The sequence below is a fragment of the Zootoca vivipara genome, chromosome 2, assembly GCF_965207765.1.
Source record: "Zootoca vivipara chromosome 2, rZooViv2.hap1.1, whole genome shotgun sequence".
Taxonomy (NCBI): domain Eukaryota; kingdom Metazoa; phylum Chordata; class Lepidosauria; order Squamata; family Lacertidae; genus Zootoca; species Zootoca vivipara.
Genome location: NC_142584.1, coordinates 111,358,592 through 111,378,411, shown reverse-complemented (window position 1 = coordinate 111,378,411; position 19,820 = coordinate 111,358,592). Strand labels below are relative to the sequence as shown.

At 46.7% G+C, this 19,820-nt stretch overlaps 1 protein-coding gene across 3 annotated transcripts in view; it reads right to left on the bottom strand.

Annotated features, from left to right (window-relative positions):
• The window catches only part of PBX2 (PBX homeobox 2), a 38,416-nt gene extending 25,034 nt beyond the window's left edge, over nt 1-13,382 (bottom strand). For 2 of the 3 annotated variants that reach the window (XM_088663623.1, XM_088663622.1), the window contains exons 1-2: nt 12,861-13,303; nt 10,552-10,637 (exon numbers count right to left, since the gene is read on the bottom strand). In XM_088663623.1, the coding sequence (XP_088519749.1) occupies nt 10,552-10,637; nt 12,861-13,069 (295 nt within the window). In that variant the 5' untranslated portion in view covers nt 13,070-13,303. Of the gene's footprint in view, nt 1-10,551; nt 10,638-12,860 lie in introns of all 3 variants that reach the window. The other variant, XM_035107081.3, reaches the window with a different exon arrangement.
• Nucleotides 13,383-19,820: the final 6,438 nt, after the last annotated feature.

Below are 19,820 nucleotides of genomic sequence, written 5' to 3'. Positions count from 1 at the left end.
AAACTAGTAGAATCATAGAATCATAGAGCCAACCCCCTGCCAAGCAGGAAACACCATCAAAGCATTCTTGACATATGGCTGTCAAGCCTCTGCTTAAAGACCTCCAAAGAAGGAGACTCCACCACACTTCTTGGCAGCAAATTCCACTGTCGAACAGCTCTTACTGTCAGGAAGTTCTTCCTAATGTTTAGGTGGAATCTTCTTTCTTGTAGTTTGTTTATTGCTCTTCTGTACAAAACTTCTCTACACTTCCCAGGTGGGCTAAGTGCTTGTGTTGATGCACCCAGTTTGGAGCAGAAACCTGCTTGCCCCGGAGGTAGATGCAGCTGCTCTCAAACCAACGCCACCAACAGACAGGTTTCAGTGCCTTACCTTCCTGCACCCCTGCTCCCTAGGAGACCAGGCCTTAAGGAAAAGGGTGTCCTTTGTGGATGCGGACCTGGCCTGCAAAGAGTCTCCAGTGACCTTCCCAGCTTGAGTAGTGCCCGTCGCCTCTCTATGCCAGCCAGGATGCACCAGGCCCAGTAAATCCCTCTACCTCCCCTTTGACCTCACATCTGCTTCTGGACACTCCAAGCCTTTATTGCCGCCTTGGAATTTGACCTTCCGCCTGCCTTGAACTCTCTTCTTCATTTGCAGTCCGTCTGTGACCACATCTGTCGCTCACCTTGCCTGCCCACACCCAAAGCTGGACTGCGGCTGCGGCTTGTCTCAGAGCAAGAGGAGAAGGCCTGATGACATTCTCCCTCTTTCCCAGGACTGCACAACTGCGCTCAAAAAGGCAGCCAGCAAAAACAAGTTTCTGGACCTCATGGTTATGAAGACGCACACAAAGCAGCCTGGGACATAAGGCCCTAAAAGTTACTAGCCTATAAAAAGGTTTACTAGCCTACTGAGGACCTGCAGATGGAGGCCAGAGAGCTCCTTCCCACTTGCAACAACCCGCTGAGTTTACATGCTCATTGTGCAGCTGGGAGCTTTTTTCTTCCGAAACAGGGATGGGAAGCTTTTGGCCCACCGTTTTGGCCTGCTAGGGCCATGTCTCCCAACCCTACCCACCTGTCAATCAGCTGACATCACTCATGACATCAGCTGCTGGGTGGGAGGTGCAAGTCCAATTTTGAGTCGCAGAGGCAGCGAACAGGCGCTCACAGCCAAATCACCTGGCGAGCAGGGATTAAATCCTGCTCAGTTTGGCTGTGCATGTCTGTTGTTTGCTAAGCACAGGCCCACACAGCCAAAGCAAGCAGCTCCAGGTTGTTGTTGTTTTGCAGAATCGACTTGCAGGCCTCTTTCCTGCAGTACCAAGCACAGGGCTGGCAACGCCCCTTGCACTGTGGTTTACAAGTGCCCAGCGTGATGTCATTATGATGTCACATGATTGACAAGCAGGCCGTCCCTGGAGCCAAAAATCTTCACCCCTGCTCCAGCCGCTCACTCCGGTTTCTGTGCTGGGGACAGGAAAAGAACGGATAATTCTGTCTCTCCTCTGCCAGTCTACACACTTGCTTCCATACATGTGTCTGTGGTTACCAGGCTAGTGCTTAACTGCAAGGTTAACTTAAATAATATGAGCAATGTGAGCCAGAAGCTTTAGAAACTAGAGACAGGTGTGGCCAATTAGCCTTTCAAGCAATTGTCAGAACGCCAGGGCATTGCATAACTTCCCCCTTCTCCTTGCCAAACCAAAGCAGGATTAATTATGCAAAATGAGCAAATGATGAACATCTGCATCAACTCAGCCTTTTTTTTTTTGGTATGGAATTAAGCTTTCTTGCGAGGATTTGTTTTTTTAAGCACAGAGAACATACCTTGCTCTGGATCTTGAGGGAATGAAGATTTGCCTCTGGCAGTCAGGGAGGGGCGCAGCTCTAAGCCTCCCCGAAGGTTCCAGGTACGGCAGGGCAAAGGTTCAAAAATTAAATAAAACACCCGTGCAAATGCGTGAGGCAGCCAGTGGGAGGGGAGAATAATTTCAAAATGGCAAGACTTGGCATGCATACACACCCTTTGTACAATTAGCGTTATTGCAGCAAAAACGTTTAAACCGCAACAACACCAGCCACTTCATTTGAGTTGTAAAACAACCAGAAAATGACCCTGTAATTAATCCTACTTTGTGAAGTCAAGAAGAATACTATCTCATGCTCGGCATCTCATCCTAAAGGGGCCAAAAAGATATGAAGACAAGAGGTTTCACATGAAGAGCAAGGATTCCACTAAGCAGGAATGAAGATTCCTCAATTGCTGGGGCGGGGGGGGGCGGGGGGCGGTTGGACTAGATGACCCTCGTGGTCCCTCCCAAATCAAATTCTGTGATTCTATCAAGAAAACACTGCTCCAGGCAAAGGATAGCCCTGATTTTGGTGAGATTCTCAACAGGACATCTCTATTTGGTTTCAATATCTCTCTTTGGAGGGGGGGGGTGTCATATGGGAGAAGGTGCTCAGTCAAATATGCCAGGGCATCTATTCCTGCATTGCAGGGGGTTGGACTAGATGACCACTGGTGTCCCTTCTAACTCTACAATTCTACGAATCACCCTGATAAACTGGTATCGTTCATTCCTCCCTTGGGGTCCCTTTGCACTCCATAACTCTATGATTCCAACAGCCAATGCAATGCATTCAAGACCAGCATCAGTTTCCAGACTGTCTTCAAGGCCAGCCCCCCGTCCAACTGATTACGGTAATCAAGCCAAGAAACTTCCACCACAGCAGCAATGCCCCTTGTTATCCAGAAAGAGGTGCAACTAGCTGGAAGAGGTGAAACCTCACACCAGGCTGCAACTACCAGAGCAGTCTTGATCCCCAAGTACAGTTATGGTCCAGATTGAGATGGGATGCAGAAAATCCATTTCAAAATTTTAAAATACGGATTATTATTTTTGCTGATTTTCAGGACCAAAGTCCGTTCAAAGCAGCTTGCAATTACGACAGCATTACCAACCTGACCTTTAAAACCACATACAAATAAGGATTTTTCCAAAAGCCAAAAGGTTAGCAGAACAGCATAAAGACAAAAAGAGTACCTATTATAATGCTAGGCTGCTTGTATCCATCATATACAGTCATGCATACCGTACCTACAGCTATCCAAGCTTGCAAACACAAGCAATTTTAAACCATCCCAGCTACCTAAACAAAGGCAGATTGAAATGGGAATGTCTCCAAGGCCCAACTGTGTCATCTCCCAGGGAAGGAGTCCAATAGATGAGGGGCCACCAGGGTGCATAAAAACAAATGATTTGTTTTATTTAAAAAATTGGATTTTTAAATTTTAAATAGATTTTTTTATTTAAATCAATTTTTTAATTTAAATTGGATTTTTAATATAAAATGCTTTTGGAGGAAAAAATCATTCTATAGATAGTTTTCTCTTTAAGTTACATTATAGTCCAAACGCTGTTCATCAGGAAATAAGGATTTGTTTTAAGTTTTGCATGTGTGCTAAAACTCTGTATTTTTTAAAAAAAATTATTTAACCACATCGGTTAACAAACATGGATACATATGCTATAATGTCATTGTTTTAGTTAAATAAATTGTTTAAATTGTTATTACAGAAATGATTATTTTTCTCCTTCCAATAAAATACAGAAAAGTTGTCCAAATAGAAACAGTTAACTTATTAAACCTCACAATATTTTCATAATTACCGGTATCTGTCTACGTATTTCTAATAGTATAACCAAATCTGTATTTTTTAATAAAACTGTAAAAAAATCTACTCTGAAAATTTATTATTCCAAAATGCAACCTTCCTCTGGTTGTAAATATTAAGATGTTACCAGCAAGAATGAGTCTTTCTGTTAAAAAAATTATTTAAATCAAGTCTTACTGACTAGTGATTTAAATCATTATTTAAATCTATTTGATTTACCGGTAAATCAAATCCACTCTGGGGGCCACCACCGAAAAAGGCCCTGTCTCGTGAATTCACTAACAGGTTTGCACGCAGGGCCTCAGCGGCCCAACATTTACACCAGAGGTTGCCAATGTGGGACCCTTAAGGTCTTCTTCTGGAATCGACAAAGCTTCTGAGCACCTGTATAGGTACACCTATTGCCCTCTTTTCTCCTGGGAAAAGTACATAGAGCTGAAGGAGGAAGTTGAAAAAGCAACACTCTCCCCCACTTCCTCTTTCACCTTTAGGTGCTTTGCAAGGCTCAGATTACTTCTACTGGCTCCCATGGGAAAGCATTCACACCCTCTCTTTTTCTGTCTCTCCAGTTCGCAAGAAAAGGGATCAGAGGGGGTTGCATCCATGGCCCTTGCTCAAAAAATACAAATGTGCCCACAAGCCACTGTCCCCAGAAAGTTTGAGAGGCCCTGATTTACTACGAGAATGCCTGAGCTGCCTAGCTACATTGCCTTACGTAGGAAGAAAATTCTTAAATTGGTTTATAATTGTTTAACCCAAAAAGACCCACAACAGGCTTTTTCTATATAGGTCTCGCTATTGTCCTCCATTAATGCAGCTGGAAATTTTGGCTTCCTCAATGCAGGGCCTCCCCTTATGCAAGACAGATATACTGTAGATCTAATTGGTATCAAAAGAGTCCTGGTGGATCAGTCCAAAGGCCCACCTATTTTAGCATCCAGATCCTACCCCAATTTAAAGCCACTTTAAGAAGATATTCTTCACAAAGCTGTGCATAATAACAAAAACCACCAAGGAGAATAGTTTCAAAACATATAGCAAACCAAACTTATTTCATAATATTCTAGAACGAAATCCCATCAAGCAGCGCTTTATTTTTCCCATTTCTAAAGTAACAACGAACGGACACAAACTTCAAATAAATATAACCCGGCAGCTTCCAGGTTTTCCCAATTCGTTCACCCTAGCACATCAGAAAATAATTCCCAGCGCATCCTGAAAAAATTCCAGTGCACATTACCCCAATTTCATAGGAACATTTTCCCAATTCAAATTTGCACGGGAAACTCACATCGCGGGCAAAAAATAAGCATAAGCATACCATCTGCAATTTAGAGCGCTATCTCTGCAGTCCAGTTTGCAGGTTCTCTTTTTTTTTTGAAGATAAATTTTTATTCATTTTTTCATAAGATTTTAACAATCATTCATATTACAAATAATTCAACCTATATGACTTCCTTCCAACCCATAAGTGGTAACTTCTATCAATCCTACTTCGTATTTTCTATTTACAACCAACTCATCACACTATAGAGGTTATGTTACTACCCCTAACGCTCTCATGCCCAAATAATTTCCTTTAGCATATTCTATAAATTTACTCCATTCAGCTTGGAACTTCGCATCGTCCGAATCACGTACTCTGTGTGTTAATTTGGCTAATTCCATAAATTCTAGAACCTTCGATTGCCACTCAACTATAGATGGTATATCATTTGTTTTCCATTTCTGGGCAATAAGAATCCTGGCAGCCACCGTGGCGTACATAAAAAAATCTTATATCTGATTTTGGGATTTCCTTATCGACTAAACCCAGCAGAAAGGCCTCAGGCTTCTTCGGAAAGGTAAGTTTCAAGATTTTTTAAAGTTCATTATAAACCAGATCCCAAAATTGTTTTATCCTATCGCACCCCCACCACATGTGAAAAAATTCCCCCACCGATGTTCTGCATTTCCAGCACCATTTGTTCTGATTCCTGTACATCTTAGATAGTTTTGCTGGCGTTAAATACCAGCGATAAACAAGTTTCATTACATTCTCCTTTAGTACAGTACAGGCTGTAAAATTTATATTTTGTTTCCACAGTTTTGACCACATATCGGATGGGATGTTGTGCCCGAAATCTCTGGCCCATTTGATCATAGAGTCCTTGACATAGTATGCCAGTCCAAAAGTAGATTAAAAAAAATTCCTTCAGTAGCACCTTAAAGACCAACTAAGTTTTTATTTTGGTATGAGCTTTCGTGTGCATGCACACTTCTTCAGATACCAACGAAAGCTCATACCAAAATAAAAACTTAGTTGGTCTTTAAGGTGCTACTGAAGGAATTTTTTTTATTTTACTTCGATCCAGACCAACACGGCTACCTACCTGTAACCAAAAGTAGATTGTACATTTTAGATAGCAGTTTGTAGTTGTTACCTAATAGCTCGATTTGGAATCTAGATTTCTTATCTTCAAAACCAAATTCTTTTTTGTCCTTATTAAATAGATCATTTATTTGGTAATATTGCAGCCATCCTGCTAATTTATCCTTGATTTGATCATACGTTTTTAATTTATGACCTTCATTTGTTCTGGTAATGATGTCTTCATAAGTGAGGCCTTTCTTATCCATATTGATCTTCCGGATAGATAATACATTTAGAGGGGACACCCACAGGGGCATTTTCTTTTCCAGTAGGGCCTTGTTACGATCCCATACTTCAAGTATTGAGCGTCTAAATATATGGTTGGTAAAGCCCTTGTGGGCTTTCGCCTTGTTATGACAGAGGTATGCATGCCACCCAAAACGGTTTGTGTAGCCTTCAAGGTCCAGTAGATCTGAATTCTCCAACAAAATCCAGTCCCTTAACCATACAAGGCATGCTGCCTCATAATAAAGTTTCAAGTCAGGCAGGGCGAATCCTCCTCTCTCTTTTTTATCAACTAAGATTTTTAGCGGCAGTGCAAGACAGGAGTGCCTGGCGTGCTATGGTCCATGGGGTCACGAAGAGTCGGACACGACTAAACGACTAAACAACAACAACAACAACAAGATTTTTAGCTTGATCCTGGGTTTTTTCCCTAACCATACAAACTTTGATAGTACTCTTTGCCAATCTTTAAATTGGGAAACTCCTTTTACTATAGGAATATTCTGAAAGAGAAATAGTAATCTTGGTAGGATATTCATGTTGATGACCGCGATTCTGCCCCAGAAGGATAGCTTCAGATTTTTCCAATTATCTAAATCTTTCTTAATATCTTTCCAGGCCGAATCATAATTATCTTGAAACAAATTTAAATTTTTTGACGTTAACCAGATTCCTAGATATTTTATTTTTTAGCACACAGTTTTCCTATTTGTTTTTCTATCTCTTCACTCTTCTCTCTTCTTATATTTTTCAAAATCATTTTAGTCTTTGTCTTATTAATTTTGAAGCCCGCCACCTGACCTGAACCAGTTTGCAGGTTCTCAAGGACCACTTAAAGATGTCAAGGGATGGAGCCAACCTGTCCTTCCAGGCAACTGAATTCCTTAAGTGTGGGGCCATCGCCGAGAAGGCCCTGCTCCATGTCCTCACCAGACAGATCACCTTAGCTGTCAGGCACCTGAGCAAGGCCCCTGGAACAGATCTTAAGGTACAGGAAGGTTGGTATGAGTGCAGGTGGTTCTTCTGGCCAACCAGTTGCCTCAGCAAAGCACACAGCTGGGGCAGTAGCCCTCTCTCACTGTTATATTCCTAGCAACTGGTATTTCAGAGGCATAACGCATCTGAAAACTGGAGGTAGGATATAACCATTATTTCTTGTTGCCATGGATACATTTATCCTCCTCGGGATCATATGCCTCTGAATACCAGTTGATGCAAACCACAGGTGCGGAAGGCAGTTCTGTTGCAATCAGGTCCTTCTGGTGGGCTTTCCATCGCGGTATCTGTTTGGCTGCTGTGAGAACAGAAGGCTGGACCAGACAGGCTCTTGGGCTAATCCAACAGGGTATCTTCTAAGCCAGGCATCCCCAACCTTCGGCCCTCCAGATGTTTTGGACTACAATTCCCATCATCCCTGACCACTGGTCCTGTAAGCTAGGGATCCTGGGAGCTGTAGGCCGAAACATCTGGAGGGCCGCAGGTTGGGGATGCCTGCTCTAAGCGCTGGCCCACTTATAAGACAAGGTGAGGAAGACTGCCTCAGGCGGCAAGATTGACAGGACAGCAGATCCAGCTTCCAAGAGAAGCATCTCGCAGAGACTGACGCACTGGGAGGCAGCCCCCAATGCAGCCTCTACAGTGGCCTCCTGGCCAACAGGAGGCGCTGCTGCTCTCCTCCTACTCTTGCTCCCGATGTGGATCTTTATTGCCCCCTTGTTCCCTGATAGGAAGGGGACGCCTAAGGTGCCAAAATGTATTTGGGCCGGCACCAGTGCCTTATGTTCTTATGATTTCTTTTAATTTAAAGCCGTCTAGGCCAGTGGTGTTTTATGGCAGAGAATCCCATAGTTTAGCTACATGCCCTGTACTTCCCCTTTGTTCCTGAGGGCAGATCCACACCATAAAGTACACCCAACACACATTCAGAGCACACAAATTGCCCCCAAAGAATCCTGTGGACTGTGTATTGTCAAGGGTGCTGGGAGCTGTACAAGAGGAAGTTGCAATTCCCAGGATTCTGTGAGGCAGGCGGAGTCATGTGCTTTGAATGTGCGCTGGGCCTATTTTAAAGGTATGGCACGGATCTGCCCCAAATCTTCTGTCAATCACCTTCAGAAGAACATAGAAAATTGAAATTGACCCTCTGGCAGTAGGAGAGCAGGAGAAGGTAAACTTCTCCTTATCCATTTTCTCGACGCCATGCATCAGTTTATAAACACGAACGGTGCCTTTTCCCTTCTTACAACAGATCGCAGCGTTCATGTTTCATAAGCAGCCTCTTAAATTGCAAGCTTCCACCCAGCACCTCTGCTTTTGCAGAAGCAAAACATCCATCTCAGATGGAAACCACAAGGTGCTTTCCCCCACTTACGACACACTTCAAACATGAATGGACTCCAACGCCCATCAGCCCCAGTGAGCAAGGCCAAAGGTCAGGGGAAATGGGGAGATGCAGCCCAGCGATACCAGAAGCTGACCAGCAGTCGGGAGAATGCTGCAGGGAAGGAAGCAAACCAAAAGACGAAACCTTCTGCACGTTTATTCAGAATCAAATGCCAATGCACTCGGTGGGGCTCCCTCCCAAGGAAGCATGCACAGGCTCCAATTGTCTGCACAAGCCCCACTGAATTTTGTGGAGAGGATGTCTGAGCAAACTTGCACATGACTCCGCTGTGACTGCTTGCCTAAACTAGGGACCACTTCAAAGGCAGGAAAACTTTTTCCAACCGAGGGCCAAATTATTTTCTCAGCAACCTAACTGTGGGTCACATGACATGGGTGTGTGGGGCCTGCTAGAGAGCACGAAACCGAGCAAGAAGACATTTATTAACACACACCAAAACCTTCAGTCCCACAGCTTTCACCCATCGTTTTTTTAAACTTTCGGACCTATCTTTGATCCCGAAATGTAAAGAAATGGGAATCGCTGTAAATATTTTCCTGCATGTCTCTCTCCCATCTATGACTTTTACCTTCTTTAAAAAAACCCGCAACTGTTAAAAAAACACAAGCTGCTTACAGAAGGAACAAAAATGGTGTGACACAACTTATCCCCGAGTGCATGATGCGCTTTGAGAGCTCCAACCCACCAGTTGGAAGATCAGCAATTTAGAGCTCATGTTTGAACAAAACGAAACAAAAAAAATGTATTCACACTCATTCTCTAAAACATAGATTAGTGTTTCCAGAATCCAGCTTAATGCTTTTCTGGCTGCAATCCCACTCCCAGCAAGGCCTCTGAACTCCTATTGACTTGAGTGGGATTTAAGCAGTTTAAATAAACGTGCAGACGACCGACCTAGGCCCTAAAGACAGCTGGCTATTACTTCGGCCCAAATCCCGGCAGCTTACACTGGATGAACTTTAATGACAATCCCCCCCCCACACACACACAAACCCATCACGCTCTCGCTCTCTCCTTTTCCCTAATCCTTTTAAGGCTTGGGCTGCTGGGTTCTTTTCACTTTTTAATCTGGGCACAGCACAACTTCCAAGGAGCTGGCAGGGAACTCCACTTTCTCCTCCCCTGCCTCTCTCATGCAGAAACACAGCCTTAAAGGCACTTTGCATATCCCAAACAGCCCCCCCCCCTAAGCAAAGGGACAAACCACAGGGAAGCCTAAAAGTTAAGAAGCAAGCCAGTCAGGAAGCACCCCAAAAGCAAAGGAGAAATCTGGGGAACACAACAGGGATGGGAGGAAAAGGCAGGGACGAACCTTTCAAAGACAGGAGGGTGGTATTTATTTCTGTGGACAAAAGATCCAGATGCTACCAGAGACCCTTTTATGGACTAAGCGACCCCCATTACAAGTGAGGCAGTGCGAGCAAACACAGGGAGCGGGGAGAGAGATAGGGGGACATTTCCATCCTTGCACAAAAAATACACTATGGTCAAACAGCGGCTGGTGGAGGCTGAGAGAGGAGGCAGCTGGTGGGGCAAAGTTGCTACAAAGAAAACCAGGCAGGCGGAAAAAGAAATTTCAGACGCGTCAAGATGGCGCGGGAGACGACAGGCCTCTGGCAAAAACCTCTGGAGGGAAAACACCGGCTCTTCTGCCTTCTTCCTCTCTACCACAGACTCCCCATAATCCCCATTCCAATCCCTCCTTTTCTTCGCTCTACAATATAGTGGGTTGTGGGTTTTTTTTCCTGTAACAGGTTGACAAATATGTGTGTGTGTGTGTGTGTATGTATTTGAACAACAACATACAGCCGCCCCTCTCAAACCCGGAGCCCAAACAATACAGTACCTGTCTTTTCTTTGATTTCGCAGAGGACGGTGAAGAGAGCTGGCTTCATGCGGTGACAATTCAGGGCATGTTTCCTGCAGTTCAAACAGTGGGAGAGAGAACAGATAAAGCCGGTGGTTTTTGAGGGGAGGAAAGCCTGGATTTGGATTTGTCATAAAGAGAAAAGGAAGCCTCTATCCATTTCCACAATAGCTCGCAGGCCTGAGCCTGGCGAATCAATCAATCAATCCTCGTTTATTCGCACATATAATGGAGTCCCCTCTCCGCCAGTAATTCCCAGTATAATTCCAGCACCTGAACAGCCTAAACAATAATATATATATATTTCCTTCTGTTGTTGAATTGTTTCTAAGAATGTGGAAGGGTGTTCAGGTACAGTAAAATGGGCAAAGTTTGGTCAAGTTAGGGAAGGTAGACGAAAAGGGGGGGGACTCTTAAGGAATGATCCCCATTCACCCATTTTTGCATTGCTTTGATTCCTCCATCTCTCATCTTTTAAAATCCATTTTATGCAGTATAAAACAAATTTCAAACACTTTCTTCTGATATATAATTGCAGCCTTTGACATTCTTTTGGTTATTTAGCTTTCTCCATTTCTAAACAATAACTCAGTTCACAAAACACTGGACTCGGGTTTTGAAACTCAGAAATTGAATAAAACCTGGATATTCCGGACAATCAAAGCACACAAGCACATATTCAGAGAAATAATCCTCAAATTATTTTGTTCCCCTGCCCCAAACAGAACTCAGTATTTAGACCATCACACAAACTCACAATTCTCCCATCAAAACACAACTTTCAAGTTCAGACCAACACAGTGCCCTGAGAGCCCTTTTCTCTCTTATAATGCTACAACTTCCACAAACAAAAAAACCTCTCCGCAGACCTTGATATCTACAATTCACCTCACACTGGATTTAATCCACAAAGCTACACGGATCATAGGAAATAAAAAGATACCCTTGAGGATTTTAACTTTCTCAGTATAAAATACCTCTCTTCCCAACAGCCACTTCACAACCCTTAACCACACCAGTCTTAACACGCTGCCAATTCCCAGCAGGGGGACAAAAAACCTCCCAGGAATTTGGATGTCCAGACCTTTTGATACAAACCACTCCACATACAAATGCATATCTGAAACCAAACTTCTGGCAAACTTTCTGTCAAACAGAAACCATCCTATCAATAATATTGCCTCTAATCTAAAAACTGGCCCACAATATAAAGTCTTTTTTAAATAAATAAATACAGCAGCCACACAAACTTATTATTCAAAGTTAGACAAAAGTCGTAACTTCAGCATGAGACCCTTCAAAGAGTTTTATCTGCAAGTAGGTAATTCTTTGCTCCCTCCAGACCAGCACTTATCACCAAATATAATCAAAAATTTAATTGTTAATATATTTAACTACACAACAGAGACCCTCTAAAACTTCAACCTCAGGGGTTTGGGATACCCCTGAACCAAATGTGAAAATCTGGTGACTTGGCTAAGTGAACAGGCAGCCAGGCTACTAAAACAACTGGAAGGGAAGCAAGGTCTAGTGGTTTAAGCAGAAGGTATGAGCCACAGGAATAATGTGAGCACCAGAATCTCTCTCTTCAACCAAATTTCAGATCTCCCTATTACTTACGCTGGGTTTCCACACCAACCACCCCTCCCAAACCAGATCACCAGCAACACCATCCTGTGGATATGTACACCCCCACAACATGCTACAAACCCCAGAGAGCAAGTTCAGTTACCCTAAAATGGCCCAAGTCCCAAACGGAACAGGCCCCAGCAACCCTCTCTGTAATCCAGGCCCCAGAAACCCGAACCTCTCCTTCCCAACTTCTCCACCCAACAAAAACAAGAGCCAACTTGCTCCAGACTTCCAGGCCTTTCTGAAGAGGCTCCACTCAAAGTTCCCCCCAACAAGAGAATCCATTCTTAACCCACAACCTCATCTTTCTTCCCCATCAAGTCCCCCCCCCCCACGTTCAGTTCCTGCACAATCCAGTTTCCCAACTCCCAAATCCGGATTTGGGAGAATACCCCAATAAAACTGGAGCACCTCCAGCCGAAACCTTGAACTTCCAAGGCTCCACTTCGGCGCACAACATGCGCCCCCGAGATCCGGCACCACCAAACTCCGCTGAAAAGCGCGGGCCACCCCGCGGCCCCCAGGTCTCGGTCCCACAGCTTGCATCCCAAACTATTCCCCGCCACACACAAAGGGAGAAACCCTCCAAGGCAACTTTCCAGCACCCCCTCTCCCCACCAGCCCGTCCGCCCCGGAATGGCGAGAGGGTAACCAACTTTGCCTGCGCCTCGTCCAAGCTTTGGTCGGTGATGGTCATGATCTGTTGCAGGATGTCGCCGATGTCTTGCTTGCGCGGCTCGCCGTTATCCGAGGGGGGCTCGTGGAGGGAGTGGGGGGTCATGCTGGGGACCCCCGGCCCGGCGGGATGGCCCGGCGGGAGCCCCACGGCCCCCCGAGCTTGGATCAGCCTCCCTTGGTCATCCATTCCGCGGGGGCGCAAGAAGCCACCAAGGCGAAAACTGTCCAGCCGAGCGCGAGCGAGCGCACACACAAAGACGCCGATCCTAACGCTGCCCAAATCCGGAGGCGCCCGGGCGACGTCGCCGAGGCACGGCTGGGTTTTGTATAGATATATAGATCTATAGATAGCTATATGCAGATCTATAGATCTCTACTATTCCATCTTGGCTGCGCGCTCCCACGGCCCCCTTCCCTTGGAGACTTTGGGGCTGGGAAAATGGAGTCCCACACAAGGGCTGGAGGAGGAGGAGGAGCTGGAAAGAGGGAGGGAAGAGGAGGAAAAAGGAGGAGGAGATGGAGGAGGCGAGAGCAGCTTCTCTGGGCTTTCCTCCTCCTCCTCTCCTCCTCCTCCTCCTTTCTTCTTGGCGCCTCCCCTCCTTTTCCAAGCTAGCGCTGCTGTGTGTGAATACATTTACAGTACTGTATATGGAACAGCGCTCTCTCTCTCTCTTGTCTCTTTGCTGCCCCCAGCCGGCCCGCTGGAAGAAAAGAACCTGGAGGGAGGCAGCGTGAAGGCACAAGAAGCCAGCTGGCTTCCTTCCTCTGCTGCTGAAGATTAGAATATAAGCATAGAGTTGGAAGGGGTCCTCCGGGTCATCCAGTCCAACCCTCTACAATATAGGACTATGCAGCTGGATCGAACCCGCTGCAGCCTTGGAGTTATGAGCTGGAGAGAAAGAAAGAAGGCTTGGATGGGCGGGATGCTTATGCACAGTGCTGCAAGCTTAAAGCACATTTATGACCCCCCAAGACTTCTGGGAACTGCAGTTCAGCCCCTTGCAGAGCTGCAGCTCCCAGCACTCTTAACAAACTACAGTTCCCAGGATTCTTTTTTTTGGGGGGGGGGAACCATGTGCTGTAAATGTGCGTGTGTCACCCAGCCAGAGTGCAAGTAAGCTCAGTTCACAGAGCAAGAGATTCTTCATCTCAGGATGGGTTCGAGCCCCACGTTGGGCAAAATGATTCCTGCATTGCAAGGCGTTGTACAAACTAGATGACCTGGGGGTCCCTTCCAACTCTACGATTTGGAATTAAAAATAAGAATAAAACTGGGGTGGAGGACCTGGAGGGACACAAAAGAGGGGAGCGGCCATTTGTTCAAAGACAAAAAAAAATCAATTTTTTGGGCCCACCAAAAATGCATGGGTAGGCAGATATGGGCCATGGGCTAACCAATCCTCACCTCGAGGGGGGCTGTGGGGCAGACCCCTACACCCCTAAAGGCAGCCCAGACTTTTGGACTTAATTCTCTTGGTCTCGCTTGTTTGTGCTGTACTGAGAATCAGATAAGCTCAGCAGAATTCTTTAGTTGTAAAGAAGACAGAATAGGTGCTGAGTGAACTTGAGTATCAGCCTGAGGGGGCAAAGTCCCAGTGGCCTCTGACCCTGTAGCGTTGCCTCATGGATATCCTCTCAAGTTGTGTGGGGACAAAAAACCCGCTCTAACAGAGGAATGAATAGAGAACCATTTTAGAGGGGGTGGGGATTTGCATCCTCTTCAGGTCCAGTTTCTGGGGGTCGCATGCCACTGTTGAGTGAGGCCAGAGGCAAACGTGGATGGAACAACGAATGTGAATTTTACCTTTAGGCTACTTCTTCCCAGGCCTAAAAAAAAGGCTCTCTGTCCTCCCACCCTGGGCTACGACCTCTCAGCCAGCCTAAGTACGGCTCCCAGTACATTTCCGAGCACAATTCAAAGTGTTGGTACTGACCTTTAAAGCCCTAAACGGCCTCTGTCCTGTATACCTGAAGGAGCGTCTCCGCACCGAGGGCCTTCTGGTGGTTCCCTCATTGCGAGAAGTGAGGTTACAGGGAACCAGACAGAGGGCCTTCTCGGTAGTGGCACCCGTCCTGGGGAACGCCCTCCCAGCAGATGTCAAGGCAATAAGTTACTATTTTACTTTTAGAAGACAACGGAATGCGGCCCTGTTTAGGGAAGTTTTTAATGTTTAATGCTGTACTGTTTTAATGTTCGGTTGGAAGCCGCCCAGAGTGGCTGGGGAGACCCAGCCAGATGGGCGGGGTATAAATAATAAATTATTATTATTACCGGTATTATTATTATTATTATTATTATTATTATTATTATTATTAGTGCAGCAGAGGCTTTCCATTTATGAGAGGCTTTGGCTTGAAGAGCAGTATATAAAGATATTCTAAACAACTATATAAACACAAGGGATTCGCATCCCATCCCAGGCCTGCTGTCACTTTCCAAGTAGCAAAACCAAAAACGCTTTCCGTGTAGGAGAAACGTAGTTCGTGATGGAGGTTTGAGTCTTGTATGTAGGAGCACAGTGTATCCTACCCAGGTTTCTACTGAAGTTTAACATGAGAAATGGGAATCGGCTACAAAATGTAAAAGCTTGGCTTTCATTATGAAACAAGAAGGAACAGGTTTCTAGGGCTCATGATTCCAGAAAGAAATCTTCTTAAAAACATGGGGCCAATGCCTTGCGAACCCTCAGGAGCCAGAGCTCAGTCGAATGTACCGTAGCAATCGGCAGGTAGAGCTAGCAGAAGCCAAATAAAATTATGCAAACTAAGGGAAAGTCTGCACTGATGCATCAATTATACAGATTACAGGCATTCGCTTTTCTTGGCATGGGATTTGGACAGGATCCCAGCACTTTTTGGGGCACATGACATGCTGTCCTGGTCACTCTGTGTCCTTGGAAATATACAAAACGCCGAGGTAAAATGAGGAAGGGGGTGATTTTGTGTGTGTGTGTGTGTGTGTGTGTGTGTGTGTGTGTGTGTGTGTGTCTTGCCACTTCTGTCCCCCCTGTAAACAGTCCCCAACCCAGCTGTTTTGGGGCTGCATTCAAGAGGGTGCAAAAGTATCCACACATCCAAAGTGAAGGTATTGTGACTCACAAAGCATTGATCTCACTACGCATTAGCTGCCTTTGACGTCAGTGATGTCATCATATGGCCAGATAGGATTAGCCGTGCAGTAGTATTGGTACCACTCCAGTGTAGGGGGAAATTGGTGGCAAAGCAGCATGAAATGGGGGGATCAAACTGTGCCCAAGACAAGCAGCAAGGATTTGGTTTTGACTGATCAGGGGAGGCTCGGGAGTCGCGGGCGGGCAGGTGGCCGTTGCCCAGTTTTTTAAAAACTCTGTGCATTTATGTTTCACAGGGTGCGAAAGAAGGGCTTTGCACCTTGCCTGGCAGAGAAACTGCGCACCTTGCGCCCCTCCTGGGCAATGCCTGCCTCCTGCGACTCTCGAGCCTCCCCCGATCTTTCAAAACAGGGGGAAGGGGGCAGGAGATCGGGGAAGGCTCGGGAGTCATGGGCGGGTAGCACGCCGTTGCCCAGTTTTTTTAAAAAACTGTGCATTTATGTTTCACAGGGTGCAAAAGAAGGGCTTTGCACCTTTATACAATATGCATGTGTGTTTGGGCCCAGGTTTTTTTGCCTCACCATCCCCACTACTACTGACTCCCCGTTACTACTCAGCTTTTTTTAAAAAAAAAAAATGTCCCGGATTCATTGAATAAAATCTGGTAACCATAGTATGGAGCACACACAGAAATATCCAAAGGGATCAGACTTTTGTGATAAGGAAAGTGATGGGGAAATGTGCTACAAAGGGTAGGGCCAGGCCTGTCTTAACCACATCGAGCGCCGTGGCGCAAAGGTCCCTCCGCCGCCGCCCTCCCCACTCACCGCGGACGCAGAGGAGGGATATGGCATGGGCGGACCGGGCGCTGAGGGTGGGCCGGGCTCAGGGGCGCCGCAGCGGGTGCGCCTGGCTGCCTGGTTGTCCTCCAGGGCGCCGGCGCCTCCTCCTCCTGCACGGAGGCCTCTGCTGGGGGGGGGGCGGTGCCGCGCAGCGCCCTGCCTCTTGTCCTCATGCCCCTGACCCAATCTGCCAGGCTGAGGCCGGGACTCGAACCCGCAATGGGCAGGAGGGAGGGAGACAAGGAGCAGGGTGAGCGGGAGGGCGGCCGGGCTGTCTGGCGGGCACAGCAGCGTGGCGCCCCCGGCGGCCCGGCGCCCTGGCGCATCGCACCACCCAGCCTTGCCTTAGGGCCGGCCCTGGGTAGGGCTTTGATGTCATGTCATCTAACCTCCCTGCAAACAAGGCAGCTCAACATTGCCTCATATGGCCAGCATCAGCCTGGAGACTCCAGGTCCTGGAGATACTCTGGGGTCTTCTGCATGCAAAGCACATGCTCTGCACCTTTGAGCTACAGATCTTCTGTAATTGTATGGTGAAGCTTCTTCCCTGCCACTTTGGCCTGATACACACACACACACACACACACACACACACACACACACACACACACTAAATGTGGGAAATGCTGACTAGGGAACGTCTATCTCTCTCCCACATACACACCAAGACCTTCTTGTTTTGCCTTTCGCTGGGGGAATAACCATGAATAAAATTCATGGCAGAGAGGATTGTCTAATGCCACCCCCATTGATGGCTCGGCTCTGACTTCATAGCTGAGGGCAGCGACACTTCTGGATACCAATTCTTGGAAACCACAGGAGGGGAGAAAGTGCTCTCATGCTCGGATCCTGCTTACGGGTTTCCCGCAGGGATCTTGGGGGCCCCTGTGAGAACAGGATGCTGGACTCGTTGGGCCGCTGGCCTGATCCAGCAGTGTCTCCTTATGTTCTTAATATTAAACATGCAGAGCAAGGGAAGCGGCAGAATTGAAAAGCTTGCAGTTTCTAAATATGTTAACTGACCGTAAGTAGTTTCAGTTCCTGCAGGAAGCCCTTCTTGGGCAACATTAGAGCACGCATTTGATGGGCACCTAAAAATCCGACTTGGCATTAGGACCCCTGGTTTGGACTTCCTAGAGCAGGATATGTGGCGGTGGTGCAGCTGCTATGTAAAACCTAATCCACCCTGGCCGGATTCACTCTCCTTCCTTGGAGGTTTTTAAGCAGAGGTCAGGTGGCCATTGGTCATGGATGCTTTCACTGAGATTCCTGCATTACAGGGGGCTGGACTAGAAGACCCTCAGGGTCCCTTCCAACTCCATGATTCTATGATTTAAGGCACTAAGATACCACTTTAAACAGTCATGGCCTCCCTCAAATAATTATGGGGAAATGTAGTTTGTTAAGCATGCTGAATCTGGGACCCAGGTGGCGCTGTGGTTAAGTCACTGAGCCTAGGCCTTGCCGATCAGAAGGTCGGCGGTTCGAATCCCTGTGACGGGGTGAGCTCCTGTTGCTCGGTCCCAGCTCCTGCCAACCTAGCAGTTCGAAAGCACGTCAAAATGCAAGTAGATAAATAGGAACTGCTACAGCGGGAAGGTTTCCATGTGCTGCTCTGGTTTGCCAGAAGCGGCTTTGTCATGCTGGCCACATGACCTGGAAGCTGTTGGGGGGGGGGGGCGGGACACCAACCGCAGTGCCTCAAATCTGGCGCTGCTGTTAACAATGCTCAGCAACCTTACCTGACTACAGTTCCCAGGATTCTTTTGGGGGGAGGTGCAGGTTATTGTTTAAATGATACTGCTTTAAATGTGTACGGCTGATGGGGCCAGATTCTGCATCATCAGCCTGGCAGCATAGAAACGTTTTCAACAAACTGTTTAAAAATTAACACTGAAGGCCCCTGCAGAATTTCCACTGGAAGAGTTTTCCACAATAAAGAAGGCTTGATTGCCATGTGGATGTTTGTATTATGACGATCAAGATTTTTGACACTGTTCTTCTGTGGAGTGACAGACAACACCTAGGGGGTTTCTCAGTCCATCTCCCACCTCAACGCTGACCCAAGCCAGACCTGCTTAGCTTCAGCAAGGTTGCCGGGTCATGAGCCCTTCGGCCATGCCCTGAGGTGAGGGAACGATAACATTGTGTGCCAAATTAAGTCTGTTGACCTTCTTTCTCTCTTTCAGCTTGATTTTGTTACCCTGAATGAAATTAACTGTTAGCCATCTGCAAGCAATATTTGCGTTACGATAACTTGCTGTCCTTAAGCAAATAAGTCTTAACTGATCTAAAAAGAGGACCTGGGAGCAGAAAAAAACAGGTCCCAAACTAAACCCAGAACCTCACTCACACCATGTATTTAAAGCACTACGATACTCCCTCTTAATAGTTGCGGCTTTCCCCCAAAGAATCCTGGGAACTGTAGTTTTGTCGAAGGTGCTAAGAGTTGTTAGGAGGCCCCGATTCCCCTCACAGAGCTAAAATTCCAAGAGGGGTTTTACAATCAATCCTTCTTTCCTGGGAACTCTGGGAACTGCAGCTCTGTGAGGTGAATAGGGGCCTCCTAGCAATTGACAGCACCTTAAGAAACCACAGTTCCCAGGATTCTTTGGGGGAACGCCACCGTAGTATAATAGTGCAGTAAATGGTGCAGATGGATGTAGCGCAAGTCGCTTGTGGGAGTCATGGGCACCCAAAGGACCTGTGTGAGATTGGGTGTGACTGGCCCACCCCAGCCACCCACCAATTTGGGGCCCATTTCCTGAACTACAACTCCCATCATTCCTCACCACTGGCCATGCTGGAACTCTCATTTGAGTTCCCACAGCCTCCTGGAAGCTGTGCCTCCTAGCAGGGCTGGGGAGCGTGGCTGACCCAACAGTGAGGCAAACACCCTCTGCACATGCTCAGGAACACCTTTATTCTCTTTCTTGCATGCACACAAACACACACCCGGTACCAGTTTCCCAGAAGTTGCGTGGGCGAATGCGAGGCTGCAACGTGAGCAAGGGGCGGCTAGGAA